We start from the raw sequence: 16,250 nt of genomic DNA, 5'->3' as shown, positions 1-16,250 counted from the left end.
TGCAATGTGATCATCACTTCTCTGCATTTTGTGCTTTTTTGAATACCTTCTGCTTACATAAACATAAAAAAGAGTGTTGCAAATTAAAATTTCAATCGCAAAATCCCAGGTTCACAGACAAGGACTTCAACTATAATAGGGATGTGTACAACAAGCCCTACTTCCGCATTAGCCCGTACCTTCTAGGTATGCTCATGGGTCTCTTTCTCAGTGAAAAGCACGGCACGTTGGGCACCCTAAAAAAGGTATGTTCAATGGCCCTGATGTATACTTTTAGGGAATCGTTCCGTACTCTATTTTCTGTGTAATGTTTTTGGTAATATAAGTTAAGAGCCCTTCCGATGTGTCAAGATGAATGGCATCGAAGCTGTAGCTATGGTTTGTTTTGTTATGGTGGGTTTTGATAGATGAATTTAGGTGTTGTCCCCATTTGTTCACGGAGACACTCCAAGAAGGCGAGTTGTTCTTCTCAGTAAAAGGTTATCGGCTTGCTCAAAAAGACGAAACCCGGCTCTTTCGTCGTTCTAGAAGCGAATTACGTTTCTGTGTGCGTCAAGGCTCCATCAATTCCACCTCAGATCCCTCACGCCAAAAAAGACGCATCCGGTCGACATCTAGATAAAAGTGCAACTTCTGATAACGGCGTTAGTTAGCGCTGTTAACATCAGATTTCACAACCTCCGGATAAGGCATCGGTGGTGGCGAGGGGTACAATCCTTGTAAAAGAGGCGTCGGCTGCGGCGACGAGGAGCTGAGACGCGAACTGGAAGGAGAAATAATAATTTGAAAATAAAATCGTCCATTCCAGAAGAAAAGCGTGCAAGCCTAGCCAAATAATTTTTTTTGCTGGTATGAAGTCTTCCTGGAAGCAGAGGTGAAACGCCTCAGAACACTATCCGCAATACATAGGAAAACAATGCAGGTAAAAAAAAACTTGCAAGAGCAATGTATATATAGATCGGACACAATTTCTTGCAAAACTGCAGACGAATTAAAAAAAAACATACGCGTGCCCTATATTTACACGATACACACAGTGTCATTCTGGTGTTTTATGAGAAGTTGTCAAGGTAGTTCTTTTTATAGGTGGTTTTACGTTTGACGACTGGGATATCACTTCATTTACGCTGTTGGTTCCTAGTTGGTCGACAAGCCGGATATCCTGTCTGCGCACTATAGCGGGCAGGTTATCTTTCTTTAAATTTCTGGGACTGTTGTGTCATAATTCTATTTCATTTACCCCAGCTCAAAAAATGGCATAGTTTGTATAGTTTTTAGTTTGTGTCAGTCTTCGTAAATTGGTGTTGGGGGCAAAAGTAAGGGTGCTGTTGACGAGCTTGGCGTAGACGTTTTTTCCAAAGACTGGATGTGTGTATGCGAGCAAATTTTCCTGGCGATACAGTAAGGGCCCTCATTAGTCAAACAGAAACCAAGCGATCTCGCTGTGGGAATGATCAGACTTGCGTAATATTACTAAGAGCGCCACCGCAGAACACTTATTGTCATTGGTAGCCTTTTCCAGCATCATTTTAGGCCTCATTTTAAGTAGTCTGTTCAAAAAGATATGCCCACAGTGATTGTATATCGTAACTATTTTGATTCGAAAGATATTTACAAACAAGGGGAGGTAAATTTATAAAAGCTTTTGTTTTGTATTATCCAGTATTTCGAAATTATTTAGATTCCTTGCAATAGTTTGAAGTCATGCGGTACCTATGAATGTGTTTGCTTTGCTTGGAACTAAAAAAAAATATTTCACATAGCTTGCACTTGTCGTTCAAGGCTGTATAAACAGTGGATCTTGCCGTTGCACCTCAGATTTATTTCCGAAATTGCCGGTGAAAAATCTCTATGACAGCAGGCCCAGATTATTTCGCTATATGATTTACATCTCTCCCAAATTGAACTGCTTCAGCACGCGCTAAAACTAGCAGCCTAGTCAAAATTCAAACCCCACGCTACAAACACGAAGAAAATGCCGTGCTTACGTAATGTGGTTATTGGTCAATCGGACCGACGGCCATTTCCTAATGCGAGGTACCCAGGTTGTTTCCGATGACTGGAGGCTTTTTTTCTTTACAATCGGGTCCACATATTAGTGTTCACTGCCGATGCTAGCACCGTGTTCCTGGGGCATTATGGGGTGATGCAGCTGTAAGGTTGCTCGTTTCTTTTAGTGAAGGTGTCCAGTGCAATTCCCGGGACCTCCCTTACCGCATTTTTTTCTTGAGGGGCTTCCTTCCAACATTTGCTCGTGGGCTCCTTGCGTCCTAGACGCGTTCCCTACCACTTTGACATTTTTGGTACAACAGACAGATAGTGGTCCGCCTGAGCAGCTCCGCTGTTAGGTTTGGCCAGAAGCGCCAAATTTGTTATCCGTTACTACATTTGTGCACGCAAACTCTTTGGTATATTATATCAGCAGAACGACAGAGTACGCTGTCTTACCACGCCCCTGTCTGTTGAATTATATTAAGGAATACTTTATATAATGGCAAAACGTGCAATAAAAGAGTTACCACCTAAATATTTTTCTTCGGCGCAATGTCTCTTAGGCAAAAAATTTCACAATTACTTTTTCTTGTTCGCAACTGGTATAGGAAGGAGAATTTGTCCGTGTAAGGGGGAGAGTCTTATGTAAGTGGAGAGAGAGCCCAATTATTATGTTTGTGCATCGAAAATTTGTGGAATTATTTTACTTTTGGGTCTAGTTTCTAGGGTGAAGCCAAGGAATTGAAGCAATGCAGTGCATATCTTATGCAGTTTAAGAAGGCATGTAAACCACGCCAAAATTTCAGAAATATGTTTAAGAAATTGTGGAATCAGGTAGTATCGGTGTGGGACTGCAGTTAAAAATCAGATTTTTTATTCCTCAGAAATTTTGTTCTGAAGGGTGTTTTTTCTACTTTGCGAACAAATGACTTACTGGGCATTTAATTTATGGGAAATGTAAGCTGATAATATAGAAAAGATGTAAGTGTGCATTTCCTGTTCATTTATTGTATAAAAAAAAGATTGGAGCGATTTTATGTTCGAAATTATTTACACCGCCGTATATATTCACGCAAGGAACCACCGGGAATTTGGAGCAGTGTTGGGCTTTACTATGTACTAAGGTAGAAAATCGTTGCCACGCTTGAGTGCAGGCCCTGTTCCACCATTTGCATAACAATATTTTGAAACCATGATGCACATTGTGAAAAGGCGACTGTGGGTTTGCGTGCACTGGTAATTCGCGGATAACCACCAAGCTTCCGTTACTTTCTTCCTAGTAAACAGACAAGAAGTCCATCGGCCATGTCTAGACCAAAAAACCAGCATCTACCCGTGGCGTTTTTCTACCTCCTCCTATAACCACGTTGTAAGCATAGTTACCAAAGTCAATCTATATGTTCGGCAGTCGTGGGGTCGCCACTCACGATCATTAGGTGTACTCATTGGGCCCCTGCGCTGTTTTTCAAGCACTGCAGTAGCGGAAGAGTGAAAATGCGTGATGCTGAGGTTGTTTTGTTGGCGGGGCAATTTAGGAATATAACAAATACTAAACAACTCAAATAGCTTTATAACAAGGGCAAAGGTTTTATCTGGTACTTCACATGCCTTTTTTTGTTGTGGTTTCTTCGCAGCGCTACGTGTACCTTGGTTGGCTGTTGTGTGCCTTCTGCCTACTGTTTGCCATTTTTGGCCCCAGTATCAAAAGCCCGCCATCAGAAATGCCTTGGTACGGCACAATCACGGTAGTCTCGTCTTCAGTGTGGGCTGTAGGCATTGGGTGGATCGTCTATGCCTGCCTAGCCGGCTGCGGAGGTAAGCGCTAGGGAAGGCAACCCATATCGCCAGGGTGTGTACACCAGGAACGGTAAAAATGGCATTATTTGACCAGTGTTCTGCCTGCCGTCATAGGTGGTCCAGAAATTCCTTTGAGCTATGCCTCACATACGAGTCCGTGAAATGTAAGCACACACACACACACACACTTAGAAGGGAGGCCAGTACTATAGAACACGATGAAAGACAAAAGGGAGCTAGTTTACATATATTTTGGTGCACCTCAAGACCAGAATAACTAGCGAAATTTTTTTTGCGTGTGTCGGGCCTGAACCTACAGCGTTCGGAGTCTAGGCGCTGTACCATATCAAGTAGGCTAGTTGAGAGGCTGAGCTTCCTTTTCTTTCTGCCTTTTTTTCGAATAAAAGAGTTTCCTGCTCTTGGGGGGAGGCTCAATAGCCCCGCTCTAACAAACTAGATGTAAGGTGACCTTCTTTTTACCCCCGGCCTGTCACATGCCATCAAAGGACGAAGCCTCTGTTTATGCGTTTAGCGAATGAAAATGGAAATTGTTAGGTTCTTTGGATAAAAAACCGAAGGCTTGCTCTCAACCGCACCATGAAAAGGGAACGGAAACTTGGTTCACATTTATTGTTCTGCAAAATGCGATATATATTGACACGTTTTAAAACTGCAAAGAAGGTGAAAGAAACGTTCTGTTTGGGTGCGATACATGGCAACAAATATTGGAACGCTGGTCTGAAGCCATACCAAATAGAATGGGAAACACGCAGTGTTAGGCTTCACTTTCTAGGCCACCTATTGAAATAAGACGGCTTTTTTTACTTGGGGGTGGAAGGCATCTCTACTCCGACAGTTAGCGAATGGGTTCCGGCATCACCAATACTTCTTTTCTTCGTTAGAACACCTAGTTATGCAACTCACTCTCAGAAAAATTGGGATGCTTCCGGGCCAAATGATAGCCTTGAGGCTGGTTGGGAATGTATTGTAACAAATTGGTGTCCATCAAGGCACTGACGTTTTGGTACAAAAAAACCGCCTGCGGGCGAATTTGTTATTTTTTCAGGAATCTTTAACAGCGTCCTGAGCAGCCATGCGTTGGAGCCACTCAGCAAGCTTACCTTTTCCACGTACATCATTCAGTCCCCAATTGTGCGTATATTCTTTGCCAACATGGAGGACAGCTTTTATTACAGCTGTTTCCTGGAGGTGAGGTTCAATACTTAGTATAAAAGATTTTGTGTTGCTGTTTCTCTTGGTGGCACGTAAGGTTCAAGTACCACCTTTGGTAACACAAACGGCTTGATTGAAGTAGTTGCCCTGTAACAAAGTGTGAACGATCGGTTGCCATCAGCGTTTTATATATCTGGACGAACTCTAAAGCGAACGCTTCCATAGTACGATAACTGGTGTCTTGCAAAACACAAGGCATTTCTTGGTGGACTGATTGCTCGACCTACACCTTTATTAAGGTACAACGACACGCAGGCTACTATGGTCTGTGAAGAGGAAAGTGTATTATAGATGCATCTTACCGGTGCTCACCTACTGGGCAGAAACGTGGATGCTCACTTAAGAGTTGAACCTAAATTGAGGACGACTCAGCGAGCAAGGGAACGGAAAATTATAGGTGTAACGTTAATGAACAAGCAGAGAGAGGAGTGGGTTAGGGAACAAACGCGTGTTATAGGCATTCTAGTAAATGTTACGAAGAAGAAATGGGTGTAAGCAGGGCATGTAAGGCGATATCAAGATAACCCTTGGTCATTTAAGGTAACCGAGTGGATCTCTAGAATAGGCAGACGCGACGAGGGGCAGCAGAAAGTTAGATGGGCAGTTGAGAAAAAGAAATTTACGTGCATCAATTGGATCGGACAGTCCTTTGCCATGCAGTGGGAGTATTTAAGCTGATAATTATGATGATGACGATGATGATTATGATAATGATGATGGTGATAATGGACACTGCGCGGGCGTAAATTTGGGCTTCCATTGTGTCACAAGATTTAATTCCAAATCGAGAAAACGAAACCGTTCTAGGTAAAACAATACACGCATCAACCATGAATAACCTAGTGGTAGAGTATACCTTCATCTAATGAACGACGTATTGGTATACATTTGGATAATTCATAGATGCGCATATTTAGGCCGCGAAAAATCATCCCATGGGTTTGGTGTTGGTTTGTGATTTGGATCTTTGCGGGTTCACTATCGATTGCATGCACTTCAGGCTAACGTTGGACGCATTTTTTGCTGTTTGCTTCACTTCATTTTTGTATATACGAACGATAATTTTCAATTTGGTTGTTGAATGATTGATTTCTATACGAAGACCTTTATCGGCGTTGTATAAGCCCCTCCTTTCTAATGACGTTTAGCTGCAGAGAAGTCGAAATTTCCCCTTGCCAAAAATGCTAGTTGCACAGCCTTCCGCGGAAACACGAAAGAAAGCCGAACTATAGGTGCACATGCACAGCGCTAGACATTCCTAATGACGGCAGCCACAGCAAATAAGCAATAGATTAAAATAAAACAAAATGTAAGGTAAAAATTTGTGCTGCAGTGGTGCTGCATGTATTAAAAACGTATTACCAGAAGGTTATGTGCTACAAAATTTGAGAACCCATAACACGCTAACAAAAGCGTTTTAAGCCGGTTCCCGCGACGCCTTGTTGGAAGGTTGACCACTGCTTGGATATACACTTCAATAAGCTTCGAATGACTGTGTACGCTTTGTGACTGTAACTGAACAGAGACGCCTTCTCTCAATTTATCCGTACAAGTAAATAGAAGAATTTGTAGGTGCAATCTCCGAATAAAAATTCGGAAGAAGAAGCAGATTGAGCTTCGCAAACACGTGAGGCGCATGTTTAAAAAAAAAGGTGAGATGAAAAGAGTATTAGTATATTCATGGGTGACATTCCGGTAGACGTAAATGAAGCCTACCATATCTGCGTCGCGCATCATACTATCGAAGCAGCCTAGGCCACCCTGAAGGCTGAAATTTATGTGTAAAGTGCTATAAACGTTTTCAGAAAACGCAACTCTAAGCGAACCTTCAAACAAACAATACAAATACATGTTGAGGGAAAGATTGTTTTGTTGCTTTTGACCGCATACTCGAAGAGACTGAAAAATATCTACAACAAGATGGTTTTAGACTGGCACTAATAATATATGCCGCTGTTACAATTATTTTACCGATATCTTACTATACCCGGTGAATAACGCACATTTCGAACGAAGGCAATGTAAGCGGTTTAGCAAATTGTCCACGTTTTAATTTGAAGCTGCAGTTACACTTGCCCTTTTGCGCCAAGGTTAAGTCAGGGTTCAAGGATAACAATGCTTTCAAATACAGGGAAACAGAATTTAACCCATTTGCTGCATTTTGGGCTTATTATGTGCAGTATACTTGTACTCATTGACCGCATGGAAGACATTATTAAGGGAATCCTTTTACTGGCGAAGCACCTTAAGGCCGAGACCTGTCCGTCTTTCATCCGGCGTACGTGTTCACGGCATAGCACCCTGCAAAACGAGACATATGTGAACAAAAGGTTTTCTAAAGGCTTAAGAGAGAGCGAGAGAGAGAGCGAGCAAGAAAGAGAGAGAGATAGAGTGAGACGCAGCACCGTGTAAATCGAAACATCTGTGAACAAAAGGTTCCCAAAGGTTTGCAAGAACAATATAAAAGGTCCACAAAAGGGTAAAGGGAAAGCGAGAGAGAGAAGGGGAGATAGAGAGTACACCTGGAGAGCCATGCTGCGCATGCCCGGGGAGCAGTAGCTTAGATTGATTGGGTTCGATTGTACTCAAATTTGGATTGAATTGGAGAGGATTTGATTGAAATGGAGTGTTTTTTGGATTGGAATGGAATAAATTGAATTGTATTGGATTGGATTGGAAATCGTTTTAGCAGCAGTAATGAAACGTTCACGAGTAATTCACGGTAAGAACGGTCCCCAGTGGTTTGCCGAATCCTCATGATTCACTTCGTGGAGACACGTTATTTTTACCTTTGCTTACATCGACAATTTTTGGCTAATATTTATCGTGTCGATTCAAGGTTTTCAACGATGATCCGCGTTACCGTTTTCAATTAGTGTTACCCTCCTTTGGATATGCATTGTTGTTCAGAGAAGCCTCCCCGAGCCAATCGGAGCCTTGAGTTATAGAATGAATAACCATATGCATGTGCATATGCAAGATGTTTAAAAAATCTTGGTAGCTATAATAAAAGTGTTCGGTGCTTCCCATAAGAAAAGAAGTGCATTTCAGTGACAACATTTACCTCTATATTTCGGCATTCGCTTATTATGCGAGATTGAAACGTTCGTGCTTTTCTTTGTTGAAATAAAGAACGCCAAGAATCGTGTTCTATTCACTGTATCTACAGGTGAAGTAACCTATAAATTCTTTATTTACTTCACAATTTACGCAGCTAGGAGAGGACCCTCTTCGGCTATTTACGGTATAATAACTTCATGTGAATGATTCATTATGAAGTTCAACCCACGAACACAGCACGGGCGATCGGCGCGCAGTCGTGGATGGCTCCGGAATAATTATTACCACCTAATGATCTTTCCGCTATGCTCGAACGCACAACATTTTTCGCTTTTTTATCCATTAAAAAGCGGCCGCCGCGGCTGGGAAAAGAAACCCGCGTCCACTGCCTTTGCAGTGAAACCCCTTAGACACTATGAAATTAAACACCATTGCAGCCTATTAAAAAAATGTTGTGTAATTGGTGCCTATTCATTCCAGTTCAATAATTAGCGCCAAATAAAACTTTATTGATTAAAAGAATTGCGTGCGAAACCATACTTTTTGCACATACCTTGTAATGCTGTGCACCCTCAGTACATGCTGCTGATTCTTTTTAACCGTCACTGTAGAATACACCTTCAAACAAAATATCATCGCTTTCTATACTTCAATGCAATTAACTTCCAAAGACGCCAGCGTAACGACCACTACTATCCTCTTATATTGCACTCCGGTTCTCTACTAAGCTTTGCCATTCACCTGCCGAACCTGCTGCTATAATATAGTTGGCCTTACAATACTTCCCCCTCCACCCTACACTTTTACTACACCAGCCTCTGTCCCAACGTAACCTTCACCTTGTGGCGGGGATTCATTGGTAGTTTTGGACTGGAAATACGCAATATCTTGGATCCTGATGAGCGGGGACTACAAGGGAAGGTTGTAGTTCTGTTTGTAGTATTTCTGCACTAAGTGACAGTATGCGGTGGCCACCTTTTTGACGCTACGTTCATTAGGTTCCACTGCGGAAAAAATAGGACCCCAATGAACACCATTGGCGACAAAGCCGATCACCCACTGAAAAAAGCCCACTATTATTAGCTGGGCATGAACTGACCATGACGAGAGACACAGTTCATAGCCTCACTTTGTGTGAGCTGAATACACGCTCTTGTATGTGGTGTGAAAATTGCGAACATTGCAAAGCGACTTCCATTACAAATACTCTTTCCATTAGCGAAACATATCATTCGGTGTTCGGGAAGCAAGCGCATTCCGGCTGCAAAAAAGATAAAAAAATAAAAATGCACCTTCTGCAATTCATCAATTGCGACAAAGAGTGGGCCCACAGTTCTTAGACGTAAAAGACGCATTTCTACCAACGACGCGAGGGTTGTCGCTGCGACGGTTCCAAACGTCGAAATGCATGTATGTTCAGTGCGCAAGTTCAACGAAAAAATGGTGCATCTCAAGAGCTTGTAACTCGTGACAGAAGGACCAAAGAAAGTCTTGCCCTGGTAGCATTTTTTTTTCGAAGTTGAAGAGCTTCAGATGATAGTTACCACACCAAACCTTAGATCTCAATTCTATGTTTTGCCTTTCCAGTGGCTGACGTGTTGAACGCCCCCGGTGCAACTCGGCCAATTAAGCTTCCCAGTAACCCCGTTGCATTTAACTGGAAGAAAGCGTAGTGTGTAAACTGGTAAGCAGGTACACATTTCAGACCATGTTGCCTATACTCTACCATCCTCTGAGCAGGACGGCAACTATTGTGCTGCCTCTAACAACTGCGACCCCAAGTCTTTGGAACAGTGACAGCGATGGTTGGGCAACATAACGTATTCTGCACACTGTATACCACGTTGTTGGTGTGAGTGGACGTGGTTCTTTGGGATGCAACAGGATCAGGAAACTGGGCATTAATATTTCTGTCATTCACCAGAGAAATAATTAGGGCAGTTTGGCAGACGTTATACGAAAGAAAACTAATGGTTTTCGTGCCGACAAGGGGCATCACACTACACCGGCAGTAATCGCGAACTAAAAAACGAGGCAACCCAAAGTAAATTACCAAACTTTGTACTTTGCGGTACATGCATCTTGGGAGTCGCAAGCGGACAAGAAAATAGAAGATGGCGTTCGTGAGCTGGTCCAGCACTCTGGTAATCCCATTCAGTATAATTGCGTTAAAAACAGAAGCGTCCGAGCATCTGCTATACCAGCAGAACACTAGGCTGTAAATTACATAAGGCAACTTAAACGCTTCATCCCCATTGCCAATTAAAATGGAATGATTACCTCTTCGAATGGCACCGGGGTCGTTGACTCATTTACATAGTTCATGCGTAAACTCAGCTTAATAAGATTCCGTCGACAACAAATATTTTCACTCAAGCACCAACAACAAGAGCAGTTCCTCCAAACCGAGCAGTTGTCAAAAAGGTTTTTGTGCATCTGCAGCAATATCCCAGTGGTTTAGGCATACAGCCTTGAGCGGTTTTCTTCGTGTTGGCTGAACCCAACCTCGTTGGGAGTGTTGCAGCAGAAATAGAGCACAATGACCGTTTATTAAAAATCACCACAGACAAAGAATATTTGTGTGGCTATTCCTGAAATCAAGTTTTTTTGGTTATGAGGTTACACAGAAGAAATTAACATGGCAGATGACAAAGCGGACGAAATTTTGAAAGAAGTGGCACCCACAAATAACAGACCCTGCGGTCCAACGAAGTTTTGTAAATTTGTTATGAGCTTGTGGTGAAGACGGAACAAATGCAATCCATGCAGCAATAGCCCAAAATGGCACCAGTGGCCTAAAAGAGATATTTACGAGTTACAGGAGAGCCCATGGTCGACGTCTGTTATGTCGCAGTGTAATAAATATATTCCCCTCTTCATTTCATATGAGACAAATATTCCACATCAAGCTCATGTGGTGCGGTAGTTTTTTTTTATCATTCCGGTAATTTTCCAGTGTACTAATATTCGTGTTATCTGAATTTTATTGTTTTCAAAAAACACTGTCGGCCTGGTAAAAATGTTTTAACCTCTCATAATAGGTTGCGCTGTTCTTTTCATTTCAGAGCTACTTCTTTGCTGGAAATCTACTTCTTTGTTATGCTGCATCCGTGGTAGTTTGCCTCTTTATTGAACTGCCTCTAGTAGGACTCGAGAGGCTATTACTCGGTAGAAAATAGTTCGAACGCGTTGTTGGAAAATAAAGAATATTTTCGGAGCCGTTCCAAGTCTCCATGTTTTTGTTATTATTGTACGGGTTTCTATAGCTTCAATGTCTTGTATTTTCTGCATATTGCTTTTGTAGTTTAGAAGGTAAACAGTATTGTTTCCACTGCGCACCAACAACAAAAGGGTGTGTAAATACAGCACTTTAGATTTAGCAATTCCATAAACATTCCACCACCTGCGTCACTTCAGGCAGAATTGGTGGCAGCTCTTGAACCATTCTCTTCCCAATACATGGCACTGCTACTAGTGCCGTATTCGAACGAAGTTCAATGAGCTGCCACACCGCTGGGAAATGTGCATTTTTCACGCGCTCGAACCCGCGCCCCGCCTTCCTAGCAGCGGCCCGCTACAGCCCGCATGCGTCAGCGCCACCTGTCGCGGAAATGAGGAATGCGGGCGTAATTCGCTGCACCGACCATCTCCGCGGACTCACCTCTCCCTATTAACACCAATGGCAGTTTAAGCATAGAGTTTCATACTAATATATACGCCTCGAGATTCGCGATCGCTGCGCCGCCTGCCGCCGCTTGTCCGCGGCGTTTGCGGGATTAGCGCTGCGTGGCTGATAGGTGGTCATGCAGTGTTTTAGTTCTCTTTCGTTTCTCTTTGCCTTTCCGCGCACTAAACAACTTGTTATGGTGACGTCTGTAAGCTGAAGACTTGATTTAGGGCGCTTAAAAAAAACAGCTGCGTCTTGGTAGAGCGCTCGAACGCCAACAAGAGCTACCCGGGGAGGCGGTTCTGCGCTCTTCTTGGCCGCTCTTGCGGTCGTCGGTGACGGCAGCAGCATATCACCGCTGTCACCTTCGAACACATCAGCACAAGTGAATTCTATTTATTGTCACCTCGTTTAGACCTGATATTGGCACTGTAACAGGTTGGTTCGTTTTGCAGCGCGAACAACAAATGCGGCTTTGCTTCGAATATGTACGTCGAAGAAAAATATGTTTCGGGGATGTGATAACCCAATAGCTGACAAAAACTTGTGCTTTTTATGGAAATATAAGCCACGCGAAAATGTTAAGTACACTCAAAGGCTGTGAATTGTCACATATGTGTCCACTCATGCCTTATAGTAAGAACCAAGGTGATGAAACCACGGGAAAATGAATGGTCTGCAAGTCAGGAATAAATAGAATAGTCGTGCGGGAATGAAAAAAAAAACCCCGACATCAGCTTCTGAAATGCTAAAGACGTTTGTTTGAGCAAGGTAGTATTCACCAGACCAACTGGATGCGAAATGCACTGGTATTTCGCTAGACATGGGGGGGGGGTGAGGAGGAGGACGCTCAACTATCGTTGTTTACAAATGCGGAGCGAAATCAACGAATGAATGTTTTAGTAATCACACACACAAGCTGCGTGTTCACTTTTCGTTTGTTTTTCGCCTTCAACGAACGGCTGATCCCTCGGCGGACGCATTTTTTGAAGAATACAGGGTAGGCAGTTCACAAGAACTACGAAGTGTCGTTGAAAGAGTTGATTGAATGATTGCAGGGCTTAACGCGCCGACGCAACGGAGACGATGAGGCACGCCGTAGTGGAGGGCTCCGGATTAATTTTGACCACCTGGAGATCCTTAACGTGCGCCGAAATCTCGTATACACGGGCTCGTTGGATGAGTGTCGTATATCTGATAAGGGTCTCTGATTTCGGTTTATGCTAGATTCTGCAGTCTCCCTGTGTCATACGACGATGTTTCGAAGAAGAGTTTGGTCGCGGACGCGGATTACTCTATAAGCCCATCTTCGCGCTTCTCGTGGAGGATAAATGTAACAGATGAATCTTTGCGAGCGCTCACCTCGGGACAAGACGACCCAGCATTAAATTTGTCGTCGTGTGCTGACTCCGTACTGTAATTTTGCATAATCCATCGTACTTCTTTGGTACAATGTTTTCGAAATTTATGCCGCAATGGCTTGTTCAGGGTACTGATCAATATCTGATATGCGATAATGGCAGGCGTAACTTGCGTGATATCAGGTATGAGTGCTCCGCTGGATTTTGTAGTGCACAAAGTCGATTTACATCATAGTGTGTATGGCCGCAACATGACCATCGGAGGAAACACTGGTTACGGAGACACTGCCACCAAATTTCAGGGCAGCGGAATTGCAATCAGCTGCATGCAAATGCTCGCTTCGGGACGCCGGCCTGGGACACACGCCCGGCGCTCATATAGATCTTCCTAAGATCGCGTCATGAACGTTTATACTCTCGTGAACACACCAGGCTTCCAAACAGAGTGCCTGCTCCACGTTATTCGGTATTTCGAACGCGGACAAACGGTAAATCGCTGTCTTGAACGAGCCCCAAAAGCAACGGCGACAGGGGGGAGCGCGCCGGGGACTCCCGCGCCTGCTTCCGAAACGGGCCGCTAGGGGGATTTCAGTGGCGCCCCTACAGGCCGCGCTCGAGGCGTATACTAGAAAAAAATCTGGCGCTGCTTTCCCGGGCCGCCGTGGGCGGCGCCATTGCAGCTATCGACGTTCCTGGCCTACTTGGCTTGGTTAGGCGCTTGGATTTTTTTTTCTCTCGAAGCCAAATTCTATAAAAACTGGCAACGTTGTTTTCGGTTCATCTTGCACGAAGCATCTAAATTATTCCTGACAAATAAATCATTTTGGGGCTTTATATTTATATTAACAAAACAAATTTGATTATTCTTCTGCAGTAATATTGTTGCTTTTTTGCAGCCGGAGGCAACATTCCACCCTGTTCGTGAGAAATGCCAAGGTCAAGTGGAACGTGCCTGCCCGGTGGCGCCAGATTTCCCTCTGTGTATATTAATATGAAAATGTATGAGTTTAGGCGGGGGATTTGAACCACGGAGTAAGATAAGGGGGAGTGGCGACTTCGCTCTCTGCGACGGGCACCTAATGTACCTCACTCGCGGAGCACAGTGTAGATGGCGCGGTGAACGGGCGCTGGTAATCGGCGTTCCCCGCACGTCGGAGCCTGCTCAGCAATGCAGGCGCGATGGCGGAACCCAATCTAGCTTTGTCGTCTGCTTCAGCGACGCTTGTTTTGGGCTTGTTTTGAGAAGCTTCGCGTACGTTGCGCGCTTCCTTCGCACGGGTTTATGAGCATGCTCCACAGCCCCTCCTGGGTTACCACTGCCTCACGGAACGAAGTTTTTGTACGCTAAAAATATCGCAAGGATTGCTTTGCTGGGGGGGGGGTTATGTACAAATGATATATAGTCTTCTGCACACTAAAGAAACGCTATCGCTTGCGCATGGTGTGCCATAAATGGGAGCACGCCGTATGAGTTGGTCACTGCAGATTCGGTTGTAGTCTACCTTTATCACAAAAGCCGACAGAAGCCAACTAGTAGCCACAACCAGCGATTTTAAAAGTGCCCGCTACTTTTCGCCATTTGTAAACTATACTTACTGGCTCAAGCTCGGTATAAATTCTAACCAGTCAGCCGACATCCCGAATTCCTTCAGTCTCTCTGCTCGTTTTGCGCGGGGGAGTAGCGCCGGGCTTATTTTCTTCTCTTTTTGGAACTGCATGCGACAGCGCGCTTTGCATTTATGTGTTGTGCACACCAGACTACTGTATATCGCACTGCGCTCCTGAGAACTAAATTGAAATAGTCGAAAGCAGCTGGCTTTTTGCTGTATATCGCACGTAAAACGAGGTGTGCAGGTTAAACAATGATGAGGGGTGCTAGGTGCTTCATATGCCAACAATACGTCTAAATCACTTTAACAACTTGAACTGCATGAACAGCTTCTCCTTTCATAACTTCAGACAGACTAGTCGAGAGTATTTCTGAAACAACCACGGCTGGTCACGCTGGTGGACGCTTCAAGAAATATTCCGTGTGACGGCTGGCTCCACAGCCCTTGCACCCCCTTCCCTTTCCGACATGTCAACACTTGCGACCCCTTAACAGGCTGCACAACTGTCAATTATGATACGCACATGTGACATGCAGGTGGGAGACGTCCGTCGATGCAAACATTAATAAGATAGCCAGGGGTGTAGATTTAGGCACATGCTGCATATCTAATTTAGGCTTTTTTCAAATAAATTTGGGTTAAAACGCGAGCACTTCTCATAACGAAATATAGGTCCTTATGCAGCTTGGCTTTTTAGTCTAGAAAAAAGATTTTCACAAACCCGGTCGTCAAAAACACGTTTCTCAGCGATGCATCTGACGTTATCCGCTAGCGACATCGACCAGATTCCACAACCGCACAGTGGCAATGAACATTGGTCCCTAGTAACGACACCGGTTAAAACAAAGAGAGCGTTCGGAATTCTTTGTCGCCCAAGCACGCTGACAGCACCTTTCCGTAATCATTGCAAGGCGGCCGCCCTAAATGTTTTGTGGAGAAATGTATGCATGATTGGCGCACGCCTATAGATTGTGGACGACCTTCTGTGGTGTTTGCGAATTACGTAGGAAGCACCAACAGCGCCACCGTACGAAAGCCGTTTATTCAGCACAACACATCAAATATATACAGAAAGGACCGACGCACCCCCTGGGGGCGAAAGAACACAAATGAATACCGAAACGGAATATAACATACTCCCTCCCTTATATTTAGTGATTATTGTTAGTAAGTCTTAGTAAGAAACCACTATGCTTGCAATGTACATATTTACACGCTGTATACAAATACATATTTAGATGCTACATACACACTGTGCTATAGACACAGGCAACTAGTGGGTATGATAGCCCTGGAGCCAGGCCGGTGGCCGGCGCTATCAGGACGGCCGATTGGCACGCTGCATGGCCGAAGATGGTAGTGAGCCCGTAGAGCTCTGTAGTAGGCCAGCAGACCGCGGTAGCAGCCAGGAAAAGGCGGCTGCAGCATGGCAGGCTCCCGTACAGGCAGCTGCGGATCAGGAGCAGGCGACTGCGGTACGGCAGACTGCAGTATGCCAGGAGGCGGCGGCTGGGCACCGGGAGAAGGTGA

General features: G+C 44.3%; 1 protein-coding gene across 1 annotated transcript in view; it reads left to right on the top strand.

The window, feature by feature from the left end:
• LOC144141238 (nose resistant to fluoxetine protein 6-like) overlaps window positions 1–11,293 on the top strand; it is a 78,867-nt gene extending 67,574 nt beyond the window's left edge. Inside the window, exons 12-15 of the mRNA XM_077672796.1 lie at window positions 110–245; window positions 3,627–3,807; window positions 4,856–4,998; window positions 11,148–11,293. Coding sequence (XP_077528922.1) covers window positions 110–245; window positions 3,627–3,807; window positions 4,856–4,998; window positions 11,148–11,261 — 574 coding nt within the window. The 3' untranslated portion in view covers window positions 11,262–11,293. The remainder of the gene's footprint in view (window positions 1–109; window positions 246–3,626; window positions 3,808–4,855; window positions 4,999–11,147) is intronic.
• The last annotated feature ends 4,957 nt before the right edge of the window (window positions 11,294–16,250 follow it).

Source organism: Haemaphysalis longicornis, unplaced genomic scaffold (assembly GCF_048455015.1).
Source record: "Haemaphysalis longicornis isolate Haplotype H1 unplaced genomic scaffold, Haemaphysalis longicornis Haplotype H1 scaffold_6, whole genome shotgun sequence".
Taxonomy (NCBI): domain Eukaryota; kingdom Metazoa; phylum Arthropoda; class Arachnida; order Ixodida; family Ixodidae; genus Haemaphysalis; species Haemaphysalis longicornis.
The sequence above is the reverse complement of the archived record's forward strand: the minus strand, read 5'-3'. Positions and strand labels throughout refer to the sequence as shown.